Here is an 18,981-nt window from a genome sequence, read left to right as displayed (position 1 = left end):
CAGCCTGGGCAACAGAGTGGGACCCTGTCTCAGAAAAAAAAAAAAAAAAAGAATGTGGGCTCTGGTCCAGCTGGTTTTCCCTGGCACCTGGGAGAGGTGGGCCTCTGCTCTCTCCAGGCCCCTGTGCCTCCCTCTATAAACCTTCACCCCCACCTGCAGGCATCACAACCACCCTGCCCAGTCTTGCTCATGTGCCTTCTTCCCAGACCTCTCCACAAATTCCCAGATCAAACGGGGAGCAGAAGCCAGGAAGGCTGAGTCATCATCCCTCCAACCAGCCATGCCCAGCAGCCTTCATGCCCAGACAGCTGCCTCTTTCCTGGTTCATCACCTGAGCACCAGGTGAAGCAATGCAAACCTGTGGACCCGATGTTTAGCCTGGCACATAGAGGAACCAAGACAACTGAAAACGTGGCTCCCAGTGGCCTACTGGCTTCTCACTGCCCTGCTGCTGGGGAGGTGCCTGCCTGGATCATCACAGCCCTGACCCTGAGGTAACCTGAGATCACAGACTCTTGCATCTGCCCAAGACTTTCAACTCTAAAGGCCACCAGCCTTGAGTAAGGAAGGGCTCTTTACTGAAACCCTTCAGGCCAGTTTCAGATTTCTGCTGCTCAGAGACAAGTACAAGGCCACATTGCATACATCAGCCAAGATCTGGCCAACAATCCGTTACATTGACCCGGTATTCCTCCTGCTCAGACATCACTTGGGTCCTCCATGGGCCATATTATCCCAAACCACAAACCTAGAGCTTTCAGACATTTGTGTTCCATTCAGCATGTTCACAAGGCTGGCAATGTGAACCAGTAAGAGAACCAGGTTCCAGCCGCAACTCTGCCCCAAACTACTTCATGTCCATGAGCTATAGCTTCCTCAGCTGACAAATGGAAACAAAACATTGGGGTTGTTGTTTTTGGAGAATTAAAGGGCTGATACATAGAAGCACGTTATCAACAGAAGGACTAATACACACGTCTAACCCAGGCTGGTCTCCCGGGAAGGTCAGGTCTGAGAAATGGAAGGCGATCTGGACTCATACGGAACCAGACACTAATTCATTATGTGACTTTGGGTCATTGACTTTGCCTGTCTGGAATTTAGTTTTGTCACCCACAGAATGGAGGAACAATGTGGACAATTATCCAAGTCCCTCTCAGCAAAATGTCTGTGGCTGTAAGGTTTCACCTTGCACATCCCCTGCCCACGGGGGCAGCTCCAGCTATCAGGATGTGGCAGAGCATGAACCAGAAATGATCCTGTGGGCCCGGGTGCGGTGGCTCATACCATAATCCCAGCATTTTGGGAGGCTGAGGCAGGTGGATCAGTTGAAGCCAGGTGTTTGAGACCAGCTGGGTCAACAGGGCAAAACCCCATCTCTACTAAAAATACAAATTAGCCGGGCATGGTGGTGCACAACACCTGTAATTCCAACAGCTACTCAGGAGGCTGAGGCAGGAGAATCACTTGAACCTGGGAGGTGGAGGTTGCAGTGAGCCAAGATCACGCCACTGCACTCCAGCCGGGGCAACAGAGTAAGACTCTGTCTCAAAAGAAAATAAAATACAAAAACACAAAACTTAGCTGGGCATGGTAGCAGACGCCTGTAGTCCCAGCTACTCGGGAAGCTGGAGCATGAGAATTACTTGAACCTGGGAGGCAGAGGTTGCAGTGAGCTGAGATTGTGCCCCTGCCCTCCAGCCTGGGGGATAGAGAGAGACCCTGTCTTAAAAAAGAAAAAAGAAAGAAATGCCCCTGTGGATGAGGAGACGTGGGCTCTAGCCAGAGCACCAATAGTGATTTTCAGAATTTTGAATGGCCGCTGAGGCAGGGGCAGGAAGCACTAGCACATTGGCTCTGTGGATTCGCTTCTGGGATCCAGGGAAAGGGGGCACATCTTATCTCCCTAAGAGAAGAAACTCCCTCCTTCTCTGTGAACTTTCCAATCCTGTTGCCCCACACCTGTCAATGATCCCTTTGTACTGAGCTGCAAACTCTGTCACCCAACTCCCAGACCACTCCAACTTCCCACAACCCCAAACCAAAGCACTCACACAGTGAGACGTCATGCACCTACAAGGTAGGGGGAGTAGGGGCGGAAACTCCTGGCATCACCTTCAGCCAACACACGGTTGGGTGGAAGTCATTCAGGCGGGAAGGCTTTTGTGACATAGGTATGTCACCTGTTCTGAGGCCAAAGGGCCCATGAATGACTTCAGGTGTTGTTCCCGCCTCTAAGACAGGTGTCAGGTTACAAGACACATAATCATTCCAGTTTGGCAACTTCACCTGTAGTGCTGTTTTGATCAAGCTGCCCACAGTCCCCCAATCACTCCCGGAATACAGCAGTGAGAGGCAGCAGCTTGCTACGTGGACAAGGATGCTGGACATGAGGGACCAAGGCCCGCCCTGCACTCGGGCCTCCTCCAGCCAGTGCTGACCGGGGACTTCTGACCTGCTGGCCAGCCAGGACCTGTGTGGAGAGGCCCTCCTGCTGTCTTTGAGTGACAATCTCAGCTCCAGGCTACAGGGAGACTGGGAGGATCACAGAGCCAGCATGGTGAGTGTGGGGGCCCTCTGCTCCCAAGACACGGGGAGGGTGGGTCTCCCCATAAAAGGCCCTTCAACCAGCCTAAGTGCTCATCAGCTGAGAATTCTGTGACACCTTCTAGGTTAAGAAGAGGCCACACCCAAATCCCCCCACACCCCAGTCCCGTACACATCTCATACACACCTGCCTTCCTCTCTCCCTCCATTGCCATGGTCCTCAGGCACAGAGCCAGGGCTGTCCTTCCTGACTATTCTTTCCTGAATCCTGAATGTTCTTTTGCCCAGTGTCTCCAGGTCTGTTGGTTAGAGGTTGGCCCTATTTTTCCAAGGCAGGGGGCTGTTTTGATGCCACGGTGGCCCTCTGCTACTCCATGGGGAAACTGATTCCTTTTCTTTTTAAAGAAAAGTGCAGACCGGGCACGGTGGCTCACACCTGTAATCCCAGCACTTTGGGAGGCTGAGGTGGGTGGATCACCTGAGGTCAGGAGTTCAAGACCAGTCTGGCCAACATGGTGAAACCCCGTCTCTACTAAAAATACAAAAAATTAGCCTGGTATGGTGGCAGGTGCCTGTAATCCCAGCTACTTGGGAGGCTGAGGCAGGAGAATCGCTTGAACTCGGGAGGATGAGGTTGCAGTGATCCAAGATCACGCATTGCACTCCAACCTGGGAAACAAGAGTGAAACTCTGTCTCAAAAAAAAAAAGAAACAAAGAAAAAGAAAAGAAAAGAAAACAGTGCAGAAATGCCTTCAAACAATCTAGGGTGTTTGTGGAGATCTTTTACTTGGTCTCTTTTCATGCCCTCACCCTCTCTCCTCCTTCTCCTCTTAATACCTGGAGCACCTTCGCTGTCTTGGGGCAAAGAGAATCAACCTCACCTTTCAGGAGGACGGCTGAGGGCCAGGGAGGGGAAGAGATAGTCGCTGAGTCCAGGAGTCTTCCTTCTCCAATCCTTGGCCAAGAGGCAGCAATTGCCCAGTCACCAACGTGAAAGGGAAGGGAAGAGAGGAAAGGAGAAGCCACTGTCGAAGGGGGAAGGATGTGACCTGCAGGGGCCCCTTGAGTGATTGTTTCCTATTCCCAACCTGAGCACTTCCCATGACACTCTTCTGAAAATTCTGGCAAGAACAATTCCTAGTGCTGTTGTGGCTGCTGATCAGAAAGGGGAGGGGCTTCCCTCTGAGCCAGGATCAAAGCACAAGCTTCCTGCTTTCCCATCCAAGGAGGTGCCCCGAAGTTTGGCCTGTGTGCAGAGACGCTTCATCCCCTGGGGCTCCCAGGAGAGGAGAGCAGCTGTGGAGCCTACCTAGCTGTGAGCTGCTTCTGGGTGGCAGGCACTAAGGAGACCTGGGGTGTCTCTTGGGGGAGCAACAGAGAAGGGAATCATTTCTAGGGTAGGTGACAGCTCCCTGATTAGCTGTGCTACCTTGAGGCATTCATCTTCCTGAGACTCACCTTCTCCCCTGTCCGTGGAGATGATATCAACCACAACACCTCCACACACACGCACAGGACTCGCAGAGATTACACGGCTAATACATGTGAGCGGGTTCTGGAAACCATGAAGCCCCGCACAAATGTAAGGACTTAGGACTAAAGAGGAGTCTGCGCTAGGAAATGACAGCTGGGTAGCACACCCAACACAGACCCTTTGCCACCAGGGAAGGAGCTGGGCATTGCTGCAGGAGCAGGGGAGGGCAGGTGGGCACACTGATGGCGGGGTCGGGTCAGGCCTGGGGCCCCAAAGGCAAGGCAGCAGCATGGCCAATCTCCATGGTATGGTCAAGGAAGTTTCTAGCCCCAGAGCTAGCCATTATACCGCCTGTGCTTAATAACCCTGTCATTAAGCCTGTGCTTAATAACCCTAGACAGCCATAGCTCCCAGCCCTGAGGGGAGGATGGGATCTCCTCGCCTAGGCTCAGCCCTCCCTTCCCTTCCATTCCCTACCTCCTTCCATCCCCACAGGCCCCTCTCTGGGACAGTCAGGGTCCTTTGAGCTGCTGCGTCTTAACGACTGCTCTCCCCGGAACCCATTAAGCCCATTAAGCTGGGTACTCCTAGGGAGAGCTGGAGCAGGGACTCAGGCCCAGGCAGAGGTCAGAACCCAAGCCCTGTCCCCAAAGGAAATGTGTCCCATGCTAACTACTCCGTAGCTGAGGCCTGGAGGGAAGTCAGGGACCCTGGGACTGGTTCTCCTGGCCTTGACTCATTACTGTTTCGGAGACCCAAATGCACCCTGAGCCACCAGATGCACCCTGAGCCACCAGACATGGGTGTTAACACCTGAGGTCAAACCCCTGATGCTGCTCTGAAGGAAGCTGATCCTCCCTCCCACCTCCTGTTTTCTGTGCCAGCCTGGTACAGATTCAAGGGGCTTGGCTGGGCTTGGCTGGGCTCAGAAATGTGGCAGTCAGGAGCCAGCCTGCGGGCAGTGGGGTGCTGGGAGCACTGTGGAGTCCACCCCTGACTGGGGCACAGAATCCAGAAGCCCACTCGGTCCCAGCGGTGCCATCCTAGGCTCTGAGGTGGTAAACTGAGCTGGGCAGTGGGAAGGTCCTAAAAGGCAAGACAGGCAAGGAGGGGCTGCTTGCTTTGCCTGCTCTCCTGGATCCCTCGCCACCTGGGTGACGGGCCCTGGTGTCACTGTAACTCCCCCCAGAGAAGCTCCAGCCAGCCACCATTTAATCAGCCCTGGTCATTGGCCAGTCTCTAAATGGGGCTGGGGGTTGGGGGACACAATATCTAGGTTTCACCCTACAGGTGCTCAACAGAGTGTGACAAGTATAACACCAGCAGTGGTTACAAGGTACCCCTGGAGCTGAAAAGGCAACAGATTCTCTCTAGGGCAGTCAGGAAATTGTGCTGGAAGAGAAACGATTTGCAATGGACTTGCAAGGATGAGCAGGCTCTCTCCAGGCAGGGAAAGCAGGAAGGAGCTCCAGACACAGGGAACTGCATGTGTGAACAGCAAGAAAGAGTGGGAGTGTAGGGACAAGAGGATCTTGTGCTGTGGCTGGAGCAAAGGTGCTGGCACTCCAGGCCATGGGAGCTGCACCTGCCGAGGTGGAAGCTGCATCCTCAGGCCCTGTCCATCTCCCAAGGCGCTTCCCGCCTGACCCTGGGGTTCAAGCTCTGTGCCTGGGTGCTTCCCTGGAGAAGGGGTTTAGATGTCAGGGCTCCTGTGTGCCCCCAGGCCTCTCCTCCTCTCAGTCTTCGCTCAGTGCGGCTGAGGACCCAGCAGCCACCTCCCTAACCCAGACCCATGCCAAAGCCCAAGAGATCTGAGAAACTGAATGAAAGAAATGAAGAGAGACCAGTTCAGGGGGGTCGTGGGCAGGGGGACAGATGAGAAAAACAGACCAAAAACAGGGCTGGGGAACTGCTGACAAGCTTCCCAAAGCCCCAGAACAGTCCCAGGGCAGCAGGAGACAAATGCTGTCAGGCCTGAAAATCTCCATGACCTCAGCCTTCTCAGGTGCCTCTTCTGCCCTCAGCCTTCCTTCCTGCTTAGGTGAAAACAACAGCCTCAATAAAATGCTTCAAGTTCCCAAGCAAGGATTCCCCAGGACAGTGAACTCCTCCAAACCTAAAGTGCATCCATCTGCCACATTTTCTTTTTTTTTTTTGAGACGGAGTCTCGGGCTGGAGTGCAGTGGCTGGGTCTCAGCTCACTGCAAGCTCCGCCTCCCGGGTTTAAGCCATTCTCCTGCCTCAGCCTCCGGATTAGCTGGGACTACAGGTGCCCGCCACCTCGCCCGGCTACTTTTTTGTATTTTTTTAGTAGAGACGGGGTTTCACAGTGTTAGCCAGGATGGTCTCGATCTCCTGACCTCATGATCCGCCCGTCTCGGCCTCCCAAAGTGCTGGGATTACAGGCTTGAGCCACCGCGCCCGGCCCACATTTTCTTATAAACCTGTTGCCACCAGAATGGGAGCTTCTTGAGGACAGGGTCTGTGTCTTTTCTGTTTTTAGCCGCAAACCTAGCACAGGGCATGTCATCCATGGCATGGACTAGGCACTTAGTAAATGTGAATGAATGAATGAGTGGATTGATGGATGACAGATAAATGATCAAAGACGGAATCCGCTATAACCAGTGTCTGATTTATCTGACACTGAAAACAAGGCTCACCCCAAGTCCAACTGGAAAGCACGCCAGATTCTGTCTAAGGGGTTACTAAAGTATTTTTATCCCAGAGGCGGATGGGCGTGAGGGAGGCACAGGTCTGAGCCTGCCTGGAAACCCTGGTGATAGGGAAGGGGAAAAGTGGGACAGAGCCAATGTGGCAATCCCCCGTGACACGTCTAACGCCACCTCCCAGCCTGCCGCTCTGACTAACCAGCACGTCGGCAGCAGAGAAATGTGTAAACAAGACAGAAAACCACAACAGTCCTCCCCTGCCCATGCCCCCAGAGCACCCTCCAGCTTCCTCGTGTAATCCACATGCAACCAGAAACTCTCGAAGGGTAGCAGATGAAAGAAACACTGAGGAAGAGGGTGAGAGACACGATGGTCCCTGTCCAGGAGTAGGCACCTGTCCAGGGGTGGCAGTGGCTTACCCTGTCACAAAATGTTCTGCATATCAGTCTGGCTGACCTTCGCCCGCTGGTGCGGTTGAGCCAACCAATGCTTTCAGCATATCCTGCTGTCTCAGTCTCTTCCTCTAAATCTGTATTCATTCATTCAGCATGTGTTCCCTGAGCATCTACTTTGTGCTAGGTACTGGCAAGATACCATGGAAGATTCAGAGAACATGTAAAATCTAGGCCTTCAATTTTGTGCACTCCATAGATGGAACAGGAGCAGGGGACACCGCTTGCCCACACCCCAGGCAGAACCTGACACTCACTCACTCACTGATGTCTACAAGAAGGGGGTAACTATAGAGCCGAGGTCAGCCTCTCACCTTCATCCCCTCTCCACCCTGACTTCACCCACCATCACATCTCCAGTCCCCAGAGAGGAGGGTCCTGCCAGGCTGCCAGGAGAACCTACCCGGACACATAGGTGTCACTGGTGGTCTTAAAGAGAATAATAGCTACAGCGGCAGTATCATGTCTCTATCCAAATGCAACAAAGGCACCATATTGTGCTTCAAGAAGCACTTTCACATCCAAAATCTCCCTTCAGTCTGATACAACTCTCTGAGACATTGTAATCCTCATTCTGTAGACGAAGAAATTGAGGTTCAGCTGGGTGTGGTGGCTCATGCCTGTAATCCCAGCACTTTGGGAGGCAAGGTGGGAGGATCGCCTGAGGTCAGAAGTTCAAGACCAGGCTGGCCAACGTGGTGAAACCTCGTCTCTACTAAAGATACAAACATTAGTCGAGCACAGTGGCTCACGCCTGTGATCCCAGCTACTCGGGAGGCTGAGGCAGGAGAATCACTTGAACCCAGGAGGCAGAGGTTGCAGTGAGCCCAGATCATACCACTCCACCCTGGGCAATAGAGTAAGACTCAGTCAAAAAAAAAAAAAAAAAAAAAAGAAAGAAAGAAAGAAAGAAAAGAAAGGAAGGAAGGAAGGAAAGAAAGAAAGAAGGAAGGAAGAAGGGAAAAAAAAGAAAAGAAAAGAAAGAAATGGAGGCCCAAAAAGGTTCATGACTTGAAAAGGGTCGTTCAGCCAAGGGCAAAGGGAAAACCAGTAGCTATAATTAACTTAGACTTTCGAGAAGACTAAAGTTTCATACACAATGCTGCTCAGGGAAAAAACCCAAATTACCAGGAGACCATTAAGGATAGAAAATTGATATAAAGAGAGAATATTATAAGCGGATCAGGCCTAGGACTAATCCTATCTGTGAGAGGAAACAAGAGAAATTTAGACTGAGAGTGAGCGCTTCAGAATCACAGACCCTAAGGAAGAACGTTAGAGGTCTTCTCGGCGAGTGGGTTCCCCAAGTGTACTTTGGCCTCAGAGCCGGTTGCTCCACTGAAATCAAATGCAGAACCCCCATCCGGGACACCGAGGGAAAAACAGAGCTGCAGGTTTTGGAAGGACTGTCCCCCACCCCACTTCTGCCCTGCCTCACTGCTCCTCTGCGGCACCGCTGGGGGGCTTGGTCAAATCCCCCAGGGGTGCTCAGAGCCCTTACGTGACCCTGGCCCTTGTCTGCCACAGAAACCTTCACAATCAAGCTTTTGCTCACACATCTGTTTCTAGAAGCTACGGTTGCTGAAAACAATCTTTCCTTTGCCAGGAGAAAAGACTTTCTGTAACTTCCCCCGTTCCTCCTGGAATGGTCTTTTGCTTTTTTCAGATGGCCACACACACTTGAAGCTTTCATGCTTCCACTGGTCCTTGCTTCTCTGAACTGCGTCCCCCACCCTCTCTTCCAAGAGGGTTCACATAGGTCACACGACATGCCCTCCGGTCCCCTGACTGCCCTGGTCACTCTCCCCAGATGCACTTAGTCCACAGAATACCCTGCTGAAGCCAAGCCCCGGGGCCCATGAAATCATAAAAGTAGCTCTTTGTTCAGTTCGCATTACGTACATGACAGGCTCTCTATGAAGCTCCTTCCCATTGACAGTAAATAATTTTTGACTATGAGTATCTACTATGTCATGAACTTCCCAGGTTCTATCTTAATATTGTTAATAATAATTAATAAAAATAATAGATATACTCCATGGGCAAAAGAGCTTTACCTCTGATTCACTGCTAGATCTCCAGGGCCCAGAAAGGTGCCTTACTAAATGACTAAACTATTATTATTGGTATTATTATTATTATTACAGTTAACAATTATTGTACTCTTGGCTGGGCGTGGTGGCTCACATCTGTAATCCCACTTTGGGAAGCCAAAGCGGGCGGATCACCAGAGATCAGGAGTTCAAGACCAGCCTGGCCAACATGGTGAAACCCCATCTCTACTAAAAATACAAAAAATTAGCTAGGCATGGTGGCAGGCGCCTGTAATCCTAGTTACTCGGGAGGCTGAGGCAGGAGAATCGCTTGAACCTGGGAGGTGAGGTGGAGGTTGCAGTGAGCCGAGACCGCACCACTGCACTCTAGCCTGGGCAACAGAGCGAGACTCCATCTCAAAAAAAAAACAAAACAAAACGAAATAAACAAACAAACAAACAAACAATTATTGTACTCTTACCATGCACCAGGCAATGTACTATACGCTATGCATATCTGGGGCTCCTTAGGAGGGAGATTTACTGCGTCTCTCTTTCTCTCTCTCCCTCTTTTTCACTCACACATGAAATTCAGGCTCTTGGTGGTTCAATAACTTGCCTAAAGCCTCAGGCCGATGAGCAAATAGGATTCAGACCTAGGCTGCAGGATTCCACGGCCTGTGCTCTGTGCACTGTAAAACACAGCCTCTCCTAGCAAATGAAATCTCAGCAAGGAAATACTTCATGAAGCATTCAACGAGTTATGTGAGTGGGCAGGAAAGCAGTAAAGGAACTTCAGGTTATGCAGCTACAAAGTCGGAGATGCAGAGAAGACACTGAAGCACTATTAAAGCACTATTTATAGGATCCTGAGCTCAGAGTTCACAGGAAACAGATCTAGGGTCACTGAAACCTGTGCCAGGAGATTGGCTGCAGCAGCCACACCAGCCCACCAAGGCTGGTTATCCTGGGGCCTCCAGAACAAATGAGAATCCTCAACCCTGCCCCTGTACGGAACCACAGTGCAGACCCTCCTTGAGCATGTGTGGAGTTCTGCTCTCCATGCCTGTAGGGTAACTGGGGCAGAGGGCACTAATTTTCACTTACTAAACTCCTCTATATTTCTTTTTTTTTTTTTTTTTTTTTGTTGTTGTTGTTGTTGTTGTTGTTGAGACGGAGTCTCACTCTGTCGCCCAGGCTGAAGTGCAGTGGCCGGATCTCAGCTCACTGCAAGCTCCACCTCCCGGGTTCACGCCATTCTCCTGCCTCAGCCTCCCGAGTAGCTGGGATTACAGGCGCCCGCCACCTCGCCCGGCTAGTTTTTTGTATTTTTTTTTAGTAGAGACGGGGTTTCACAGTGTTAGCCAGGATGGTCTCGATCTCCTGACCTCGTGATCCGCCCGTCTCAGCCTCCCAAAGTGCTGGGATTACAGGCTTGAGCCACCGCGCCCGGCCTAACTCCTCTATATTTCAAGCACCAAGCCAGGCACACCACATGTGTCATCATTAATTCTCATCAACAACCCTGTGAAGTAAGTCATATTCTCCCCATTTTACAGATGAGAAAACTGAGACTCAGAAAAATGTATTAATTTGCCCAAGACTACCTGGCTGGGAAGAGGTAGAGCTGGATTCAGGCCAGCGTGCCTGCCTCAGAGTTCAGGAGGAGCAGGATCAAGGGACAACCCCCTTCTGATCAAGGTAGCTGAGACCCCTCAAACTGCAAAGACCAATTTAGGGGACTATCAGCAAGTCTGTAAAATCATGCAAGGACTAGATGGGGCTCCCGGGGCCTTGCAAAGGTGCTGAAAAGTGCCTGGTGCTGAGCAGGTGGTACACCTTACAGAACCCTACTCCCTACCATCTTGTGAAGTCGCTTTTATTGTACCCACATTCCAAAGAAGGAAACTGGGTCCAGGAGCTGTTGAGTGACTTGCTCAAAGTTTTTCTACAGTTGGAGGAGTCAGATCTTCTTCTTCTTCTTCTTTTTTTTTTTTTGAGACAGAGTCTCACACTGTTGCCCAGGCTGGAGTGCAGTAGCACGATCTCGGCTCACTGCAACCTCCACCTCCCAGGTTCAAGCGAGTCTCCTGCCTCAGCCTCCCGAGTAGCTGGGACTACAGGCGCCCACCACCACGCCCAGCTAATTTTTTGTATTTTTAGTAGAAACGGGGTTTCACTGTGTTGGCCAGGCTGGTCTCAAACTCCTGACTAGAGTCAGTTCCAGTCAGTTGCTTTTCCCTCCCAGCCATTTCCCTTCCCCTTAAAGTTTCAAGGACAATTCAGGTCAAGCAAAAGTGAGTATGATTCTTGAAAGATGGTATACACTCTGTCTTTGAACTTTCTTAAATTAACGTCAGACTGCTCCATGGACGGCAGCTCCCCAGTTCAGGTAAATTGCAAAGTTGAGAGAACCCCTCTAAGCTTCAATATCCATCAGCCCTTCCCAACGGCAAACCCATGAGGGTCCCTGTCAGGCTGAAAGGCTGAACTGAAAGGCCCTCTCAAGTCCACTCCAGTCATTGTCCAGGCATTGTCCTCAGGTGTGCAAAGATGGTAGCACCTTCCTTCCTATCAGACCCTTCCAGGAAGGGAAGGTGGGCTCAGATGGACCCACCACCCTAGAACAGAGGGAAAGCTGAGCAAAGAAGAATTGTTGAGAGTTCCGAAAGGTGGGAGAGAATGAGCTGCTTCCCCTAGGACAAAGAGAAGATCGCAGAGGGATTCCTAAGTACGGCAGTAAACAGCAGCATCGCCTGGAAGCAAGGGTTCTCCAGTGGGAGCCAGGTCCGTCTTCCGTTTAATTCAGCCCAATGGGCATGTACAAATACCTCACTCCTGCCCTTCACATTGTCTCTGGAGAAAGAGCATAACTGCTGCGCCTCAGTTTCTCCATTTGTGAAATAGGGATAGTTACATCTTCCCTGCCTCCCGGCCCCACCTAAACCTAAGAGCTACGCCCAAACACAAAAGCTGATTCTTAAATGATGGGAGCTGAACAGCAGGCTGGCAGGGGACAATGGCAGGCTGCCTGACCCCTCCCTTCTGCCCCAGGCCCTGCCCTGGAGCCATTATGTGCTAAGGTGGGGGCTGAGGCGCTCGGCTCAAGTTGCCAACAGGTCAGCACCTATGTGGCTTAGAACAAGGCAAAATGGTTTCTAATGTAGCAGCCGAGGCTGAGGGTAGACCCAGAGAAAAAAATGCTGCTCTAAGAATGCCTCAACGCCAGGCAGTGTTTGTGAGGATGCTCCCTGAATCTCTGCACGTGAGCTTAGATGCCCAGCTGCATATGGCCTGGGCTGGTAGTTGACCCACCTGGAGACAGAGTAACAGGTGAGATCCCAGGATACTTGGAAGCAGGCATGATCAATCATCTCTGAGGACTTCCCATGCACTCTGGGCTGCTGCATCACCACCAGGCTCATCTCAGGAAACTCACTCCCTCCTCTCCTGCCCCATGATCTTCCAGCCCTCAGTGACCCTCTTCTCCCCTTACCTGTCATGGCTGAGACATTCAAGAGAGAGAGCCCTGTTTCCAGCGCAGCAAAGGCATCAAACTGCCTATTCCAGTTGTAAGTGGCGAGGACACAGCTGTTTGCCGTCGGCTTGTGGGAGGGATGCAGGTTCCGGGATCAGAGAGCAGAGTAAGGCTCCCTCAGAGGAGCGTTGTGGCCAGGCCCCACTCTGCAAGCTGATGGTGAGCACCTCTGGGTCTCTTGGCTTACTCAAAGAACTTTCCCCACCCCCTCCCTTGGGTTTTCCCCACTGCTTGTCACTGACCTCAGCAACCTACTGCCACCTGCCCAATCCTCAAAGGACCTGTTTATCCCATCACCTAGCAACAGCAGCATCTCTGGCTCTAGGTTTTCCTATGAGACCATGGGAAGCCAGGGCCTTGGACTCCAGGGAAGACTGAAGCTGCCATAGACAGGAACAGGGCCAGGAGGCCCCTTTTATGTGTCCCTACTTTTCTCTCTTTGTCCACACTCCAGTCATTCCAGCTCTGCCCTTACTGACTTCTTTCCAGAGCAAGGCAATGCCAAGTTAGCATTGCAGAGAGGAGGACAGAAATAAGGCTCCAGGGACAGGCTGCTTGGCAAGGGAAGCAGACAGGAGCTAGCCGAGCTTTCTGTTCCTTTGGCCTCCTTGAGCTGCCGCCTCTTCTTCCCCTCCTTAGTAGCCTGGTGGACTTGCCTGTTTCATTGTGAGGTTATTAACCCTTTCATTCCATCTCTGAAAGACAGTTCCCAATTACCCAAAGGGACCTTGAGGTTCAGAGACACTGAGGAGCGTGCCCAAAGTCACACAGCAAGTCAGAAGACAAAGCAAGATGAGAACTCATACTCCCCAGGCTGGTGGCTTCTCTGCAGCACACTTTGTGACTTCTCTGCAGCCACTTAATCTTCACTCTATTTAAAAATAAGAGCTGCTTTGTATCTGGATTCATCATCTCTGAGCTGGAAAGGAAGTGGACCTTAAGATGTCCATTTGCTTTTTGGAGCTGAGCTAAGCCCAACCAGGAGGTTCCCCATGATCTAAAACAGTGGTAGGGGTGAGGAGTAGGAATAAAGGAAGAAGAGGCAGGTGAGAAAGGTGGGAACTTAATGGGAGAAAGGGAAGAACAAAGGCTAATATCAATAAAGCCCCTCCCAGGAACCAAGTCCTGCAATAGGCCCCTTTCCCGACATGCTCCTTGAGGGAAGTATCTTGACCCCATTCACGGATGACATGCAGAGCCCAGAACTGAGCAAAGTCACTCTACCTTCAGACCAAGGAAGAGCTGGGGAGATGCTGGGGGCAATCTCTGCATGATGATTGCGTGCTGATTATATCCAACAAGGCTGCATTGCAAGGGAGGAGTGATTCAAAAGGACCCAGCACCAGCTAATGACTGTTACCCAGATGAGCTCCTAAAACCACGAGGAAATGAAACCAACAGTCCACCAAGCCCAGAAACTGAGCCCGAAGAACTAGATCTGTTCCTTACTTGCTCTGAAGCCGGAACAGCTGCCTCTTCCATAAAACGGGGACAATTTCTCAGGGTTGTTCCACAGATTATAGAGGGCAGCATTTATGAAAGAAAGACATCGTAAATTATATAATAATACTCCACTACAATAATTAATGGTTCTGCCTCCATATTTGGGGCTTGGATTAATGTCTTCCTGCTGCCTATGACAAACTGAGAAGCAGGAAAAGAAGATTCTCTGAGTTGATCAGGCAATGGCAGGTTTTCCAGCTATCAAACACCCACCCACTTCCACCTCCCCACCTCACCCGCTACCTGGGCCCTGGGGGCCTGGGCATTCTTGCCCTTCCACTGTACCACAGACAGCAGGGGATTCATTCCCGGATGAGCCCCAGGTCAGACACTGGCTGGGCTAGACCCGTGAGTCAGGGTTCTGTGGCAGACTGAATCAACAGAGCAGACAGGCCTGGCCCAGCCAGTGGCCCAAACAGAAAGGGAAAGGCCAGTGCCTTTGCTTGGTCTGGGCTGGGCCGGGGCTGCAACAGTTGTAGCCAGTAGCTGAGTTCAAGCTGGGGGTAAATAAATACATCTCCAGCAAAGCCGAAGGAAGCACATGCGTTGTTTGGTGACATCTCAACTTCCTCCTTCCCTCTATTAACTCCAGGTTAAGACAATTCTATCTGATCTCTGTTTTCTCATCTGAAAATAAGGAAGTTGCCTTGTTTCATCTTTGCATCTTCTGATCATGGCAGGGACCCACCATGGTGAGGGGGTCTGGCTGGATCTCTGAATTTTACCTGGTACCCACATCTCTCAGCCTCATTCTCTCCTTTCCTTAGCTCAGGATTGTTGCTTCTGGGCTCAGAGGAGATGCAGCTGGTCATAAGTCCCTATTTCTATCCTGCTCAGAGATGTCATCGACATTGATGGACCCCAGTTGACACTCACAGGCCTACAATGCACCTACCTCTCTGCCCATCAGCCCCAGTACTCGTGACTTTCTGCAGCTCCTCTTCCAGAAGTGTATCTGTCCATCATCTCTGATCTCTCTGTGTCAGAGATGTTCGCCAAGAGCTCATGGGGAAACTCAGGCAGCACAACAGTAAGGGTAGAGCATGGTGAGGACACGAGTTTGACCTCCTGAAGCCACTCCGCATAGCCAGGTGATGGCTTTTGTATGTTTTCCTTGAGGCTCAGGTGCATAGCATTGGCGGAACTAGAATCTTTGCTTCATGACTGTTTTCACTATTGGTCCATGCAGGGCCCATTTGTAACTTGCTAGTTAGTTGGTTTTAACAATGTAATAAGCCTCCATAAATCCACCATCTCCAACAAAAGCTAGGACTTAATAGTAACCTACCTCTAACCATGAGGTCCCCACTCCTGCGCACACATATCCATCCCCCTCCTGAGGTGGGTGGGGCAAGTGTCTTTCATTTATTAATTCAACAAATGTTGGCTGTACATATTTGATAGGCCAGGGACTGTGCTACAAGCTGCCTGGCCAGGTAAGTTCTTCCCAAACCCCATATTCGTCATTCCCTTGCTTCTCTATGGAAAAGATTCTGTGCTATGGGTAATCTTTTGGGACTAACTTTTTCACTTAATATTACATTCTAATATCATCATCATTATTATTATTATTGTTATTATTTTGAGATGGAGTCTCGCTCTGTCCCCCAGGCTGGAGTGCAGTGGCGCTATCTCACTCACTGCAACCTCCGCCTCCCAGGTTCAAGGGATTCTCCTGCCTCGGCCTTCTGAGTAGCTGGGATTACAGGCGCCTACCACCATGCCTGGCTAATTTTTGTATTTTTAGTAGAGACAGGGTTTCACCATGTTGGCCAGGCTGGTCTCGAATTCCTGACCTCATGAGCCACCCGCCTCAGCCTCCCAAAGTTCTGGGATTACAGGTGTGAGCCACCACACCTGGCCCCATCCATATTATTTTGTGTCACTATAGTTCATTTGTTTTGACTTCAACCTAATATGTCATTGTGTGAATATCCCACAGCCAGCTTCGTAAAGACTGACCTGAGACTGAGTCCTCAAACTGAGATATTTTCACTTATTCTTTCATTCAACAAATATTTTTGTAACACTCGTTATGTACTGTACATTGTAGGAGACATCAGGGATGCCACAGTTAACAAGATAGTCACAGTTCTTATCATTCTAGCTTACAGTTTTGCTTTATTTTTTCTTTCTCTCTTTTGGTTTCAAACAGGTATAGAATTTTTCCCCACAGCTACTACTCAGTGAATAGCAATTGAAAACATATTAAGGGCCAGTCATCGTGGCTCACACCTGTACTCCCAGAACTTTCGGAGGCTGAAGTGGGCAGATCTTTTGAGTCCAGGAGTTCGAGACCAGCCTGGGCAATAGAGTGAGACCTCATCTCTACGAAAAAATTAAAAATAGCTGGGCGTGGTGGTGCATGCCCGTAGTCCCAGCTACTCGGGAGGCTGAGGTGGGAGGAGCACTTGAGCCCAGTGGATGGCTGTTGCAGCGAGCTGAGATCACAACATTGCACTCCAGCCTGGGTGAAAGAATGAGGACTCTCTCTTTCTCTCTCTCTCTCTCTCTCTCTCTCACACCCACACACACACACACATACACACACACACACACACACACACACACACACACACACAATTAGCCACTGTTCGGTCCAGTGATAAGGAATCCAAGGCCCCAGAAAGTGCAAAATATAAACCTCCTTTGTGCCTCGGCTTCTAGCACAATTCCGGGTCCATCAAAGGTGTATAGTCAATATTTGTTAAATTAATAATAAACAAAAGAAACTTGCCCTACCTACCTCAATGAATGCAGGCATGCATGCACAGATAGACTCAGTGGAAAAGAATGAATCGACAGGAAAGGGCCCACTTCCCTGCTCCACGAGCAGCTCCTCTAGCCTCCCACAGCTCAGCAAGCACCCTCTCACCCACGAAACTAAACCCAAGCACACCCAATCCATCGGCGAGGCCTATTGCCTGTATCTTCCAAACACATATGGCGTCTTTTTACCACCAACCTCCTCTCTCCTTAGGCCCTTGCCTTGCTCCAGCCATGCCCATCTCTATTCAGTTCCTCCAACCCCCCAAGCTTGTTCCTTCCCACTTGGCTCCTTCTTGTCACCTCCTCTAGGGAGACCAGTGAGATCCTCCGTAACCATCCTGAGCCCCTCCCTAGAGCTCCCATTCTCCGTCTCCATCCAGGCGCTGTCTCCTCACCCTGGATTACTCTCTGCATAACACCTACGCCTCTCTGACCTTTTCTGGTTTATCTGTTTATGGCCTGTCCTCCCCCTTCCCCCTAGCCCTCCTCTCCACCAAGAAACAAGCTTCTCAGGGACAGACTCTCGGCTGTCTTGTTTGGGCACTATTTTCCCCATCTTGCTGAGGTGGTTTCTTTTTTTTTGTACCCCAGAACTTGGGGGGGCGGAGGGGGGAAACCAAAAAGTAGGTGGAGACAGAGAGAGAGAGAGAGAGAGAGAGAAAGCAAGGAAGGAAGGCAGGAAGGCAGGAAGGCAGGAAGGCAGGAAGGAAGGAAGGAAGGAGGGAGGGAAGGAAGGAAGGAAGTTCAATTCCGGGTGGATCCCATTCCCTTAAAAGGTCACCACCCCTCGACTGCCAAGCTGAGATCTAACGACCTCCAAAGGAGTAGTCAGTCGGCTGCGGGGGTTGTACGTAGCCTTCCCGAAGCGCTGTAGTCACAGCGTAAACGGAAGCGTGCCGCAAGGCCTACCGTCTGCCGCCCGCAGGGGAGAAACCCCATGGTACTCCAACGAGTAGTTAAGCCGGCGTATCACAGATGCTTGTGCGTGTCAAGCCGCCCCGCCGATGCTCTCTCTCCCTCTACTTTTAGCAAACGCGTTGTATCCCCGGAGGGGGTGCACCGTTCCTGGAGGTACTGCAATACCAGGTCGATGCGTGGAGTGGACGGAGCAAGCTCCTATTCCATCTCCCTGCTCCAAAAATCCATTTAATATATTGTCCTCGGATAGAGGACGTATCAGATATTAAACTGATAAGAACAGATACTACACTTGATCTTAGCCAAAAGGCCGAGAAGCGATGAGGTGGTTTCTTAATCTGTCTCTGAATCCTCCTGGAGTAGTGCCTGGTACAATGTAGATGCTTTACAAGCATTTGTTTAGTTAATAATTAATTCTTTAATGCTGCCCATCCTGGTTAGCAGACAATTGATATCGACTTGACTAGACAAGAGTTAGATGAAAGGACTTTGTAAACCATCACATGCCAGTTGGGTGTGAATTACTGTTCATATTATCCTACCTTGACTCTAGCCATAACAATGCAGAGTTGCCCAATTGGGTCTCATCTTCAGCCTGGAAACAGTCTGCTCTATCCAGCCCTGGTGATGGTGGAGGAGAGACAGCTGGGAACGAACTGCTATGCAGAGCTCAAATTTCAGTATCAGCCTGGTGCTAAACACCAAGGGTACAAAGGCAATGAGAAAGAGTGGCCAATTAAAAATAAAATTTTAAATTTTAAAAAGCAACCAAAAAGAAGAAAAAACAGAAGGAAACGCTGACCACCCTACAAGAGAAGTCCTGTGATAAACTCCTGTACCAAATGCTACAGAAATGCAGAGGATGATGTAACTGCCCAGGGGGTTCACCTTGCCTGCTGCCTAGACAAAACCGATTCTTCAAGACGGGGGAATTGCAATAGAGAAAGAGTAATTCACGCAGAGCCAGCTGTGCGGGAGACTGGAGTTTTATTATTACTCAAATCAGTCTTCCCAAGCATTCAGGAAGCAGAGTTTTTTTTTTTTTTTTTTTTTTTTTTTTTTTTTTTTTTTTTT

At 50.5% G+C, this 18,981-nt stretch overlaps 1 protein-coding gene and 1 pseudogene across 2 annotated transcripts in view; one reads left to right on the top strand and one right to left on the bottom strand.

The window, feature by feature from the left end:
* The first annotated feature begins 2,265 nt into the window (after positions 1-2,265).
* The window catches only part of TMPRSS4 (transmembrane serine protease 4), a 47,061-nt gene continuing 30,345 nt past the window's right edge, over positions 2,266-18,981 (top strand). Inside the window, exon 1 of the mRNA XM_017883075.1 lies at positions 2,266-2,560. Within this exon, the coding sequence (XP_017738564.1) occupies positions 2,558-2,560 (3 nt within the window). The 5' untranslated portion in view covers positions 2,266-2,557. The remainder of the gene's footprint in view (positions 2,561-18,981) is intronic.
* Positions 17,759-18,981, bottom strand: part of LOC108536338 (phosphoglycerate mutase 1 pseudogene) — a 2,845-nt pseudogene continuing 1,622 nt past the window's right edge. Inside the window, exon 2 of the transcript XR_001887493.1 lies at positions 17,759-17,857. The product of XR_001887493.1 is annotated as a phosphoglycerate mutase 1 pseudogene (transcript). The remainder of the gene's footprint in view (positions 17,858-18,981) is intronic.

This window comes from Rhinopithecus bieti, unplaced genomic scaffold (genome assembly GCF_001698545.2).
Source record: "Rhinopithecus bieti isolate Rb0 unplaced genomic scaffold, ASM169854v2 scaffold_11964, whole genome shotgun sequence".
NCBI lineage: Eukaryota > Metazoa > Chordata > Mammalia > Primates > Cercopithecidae > Rhinopithecus > Rhinopithecus bieti.
The sequence above is the reverse complement of the archived record's forward strand: the minus strand, read 5'-3'. Positions and strand labels throughout refer to the sequence as shown.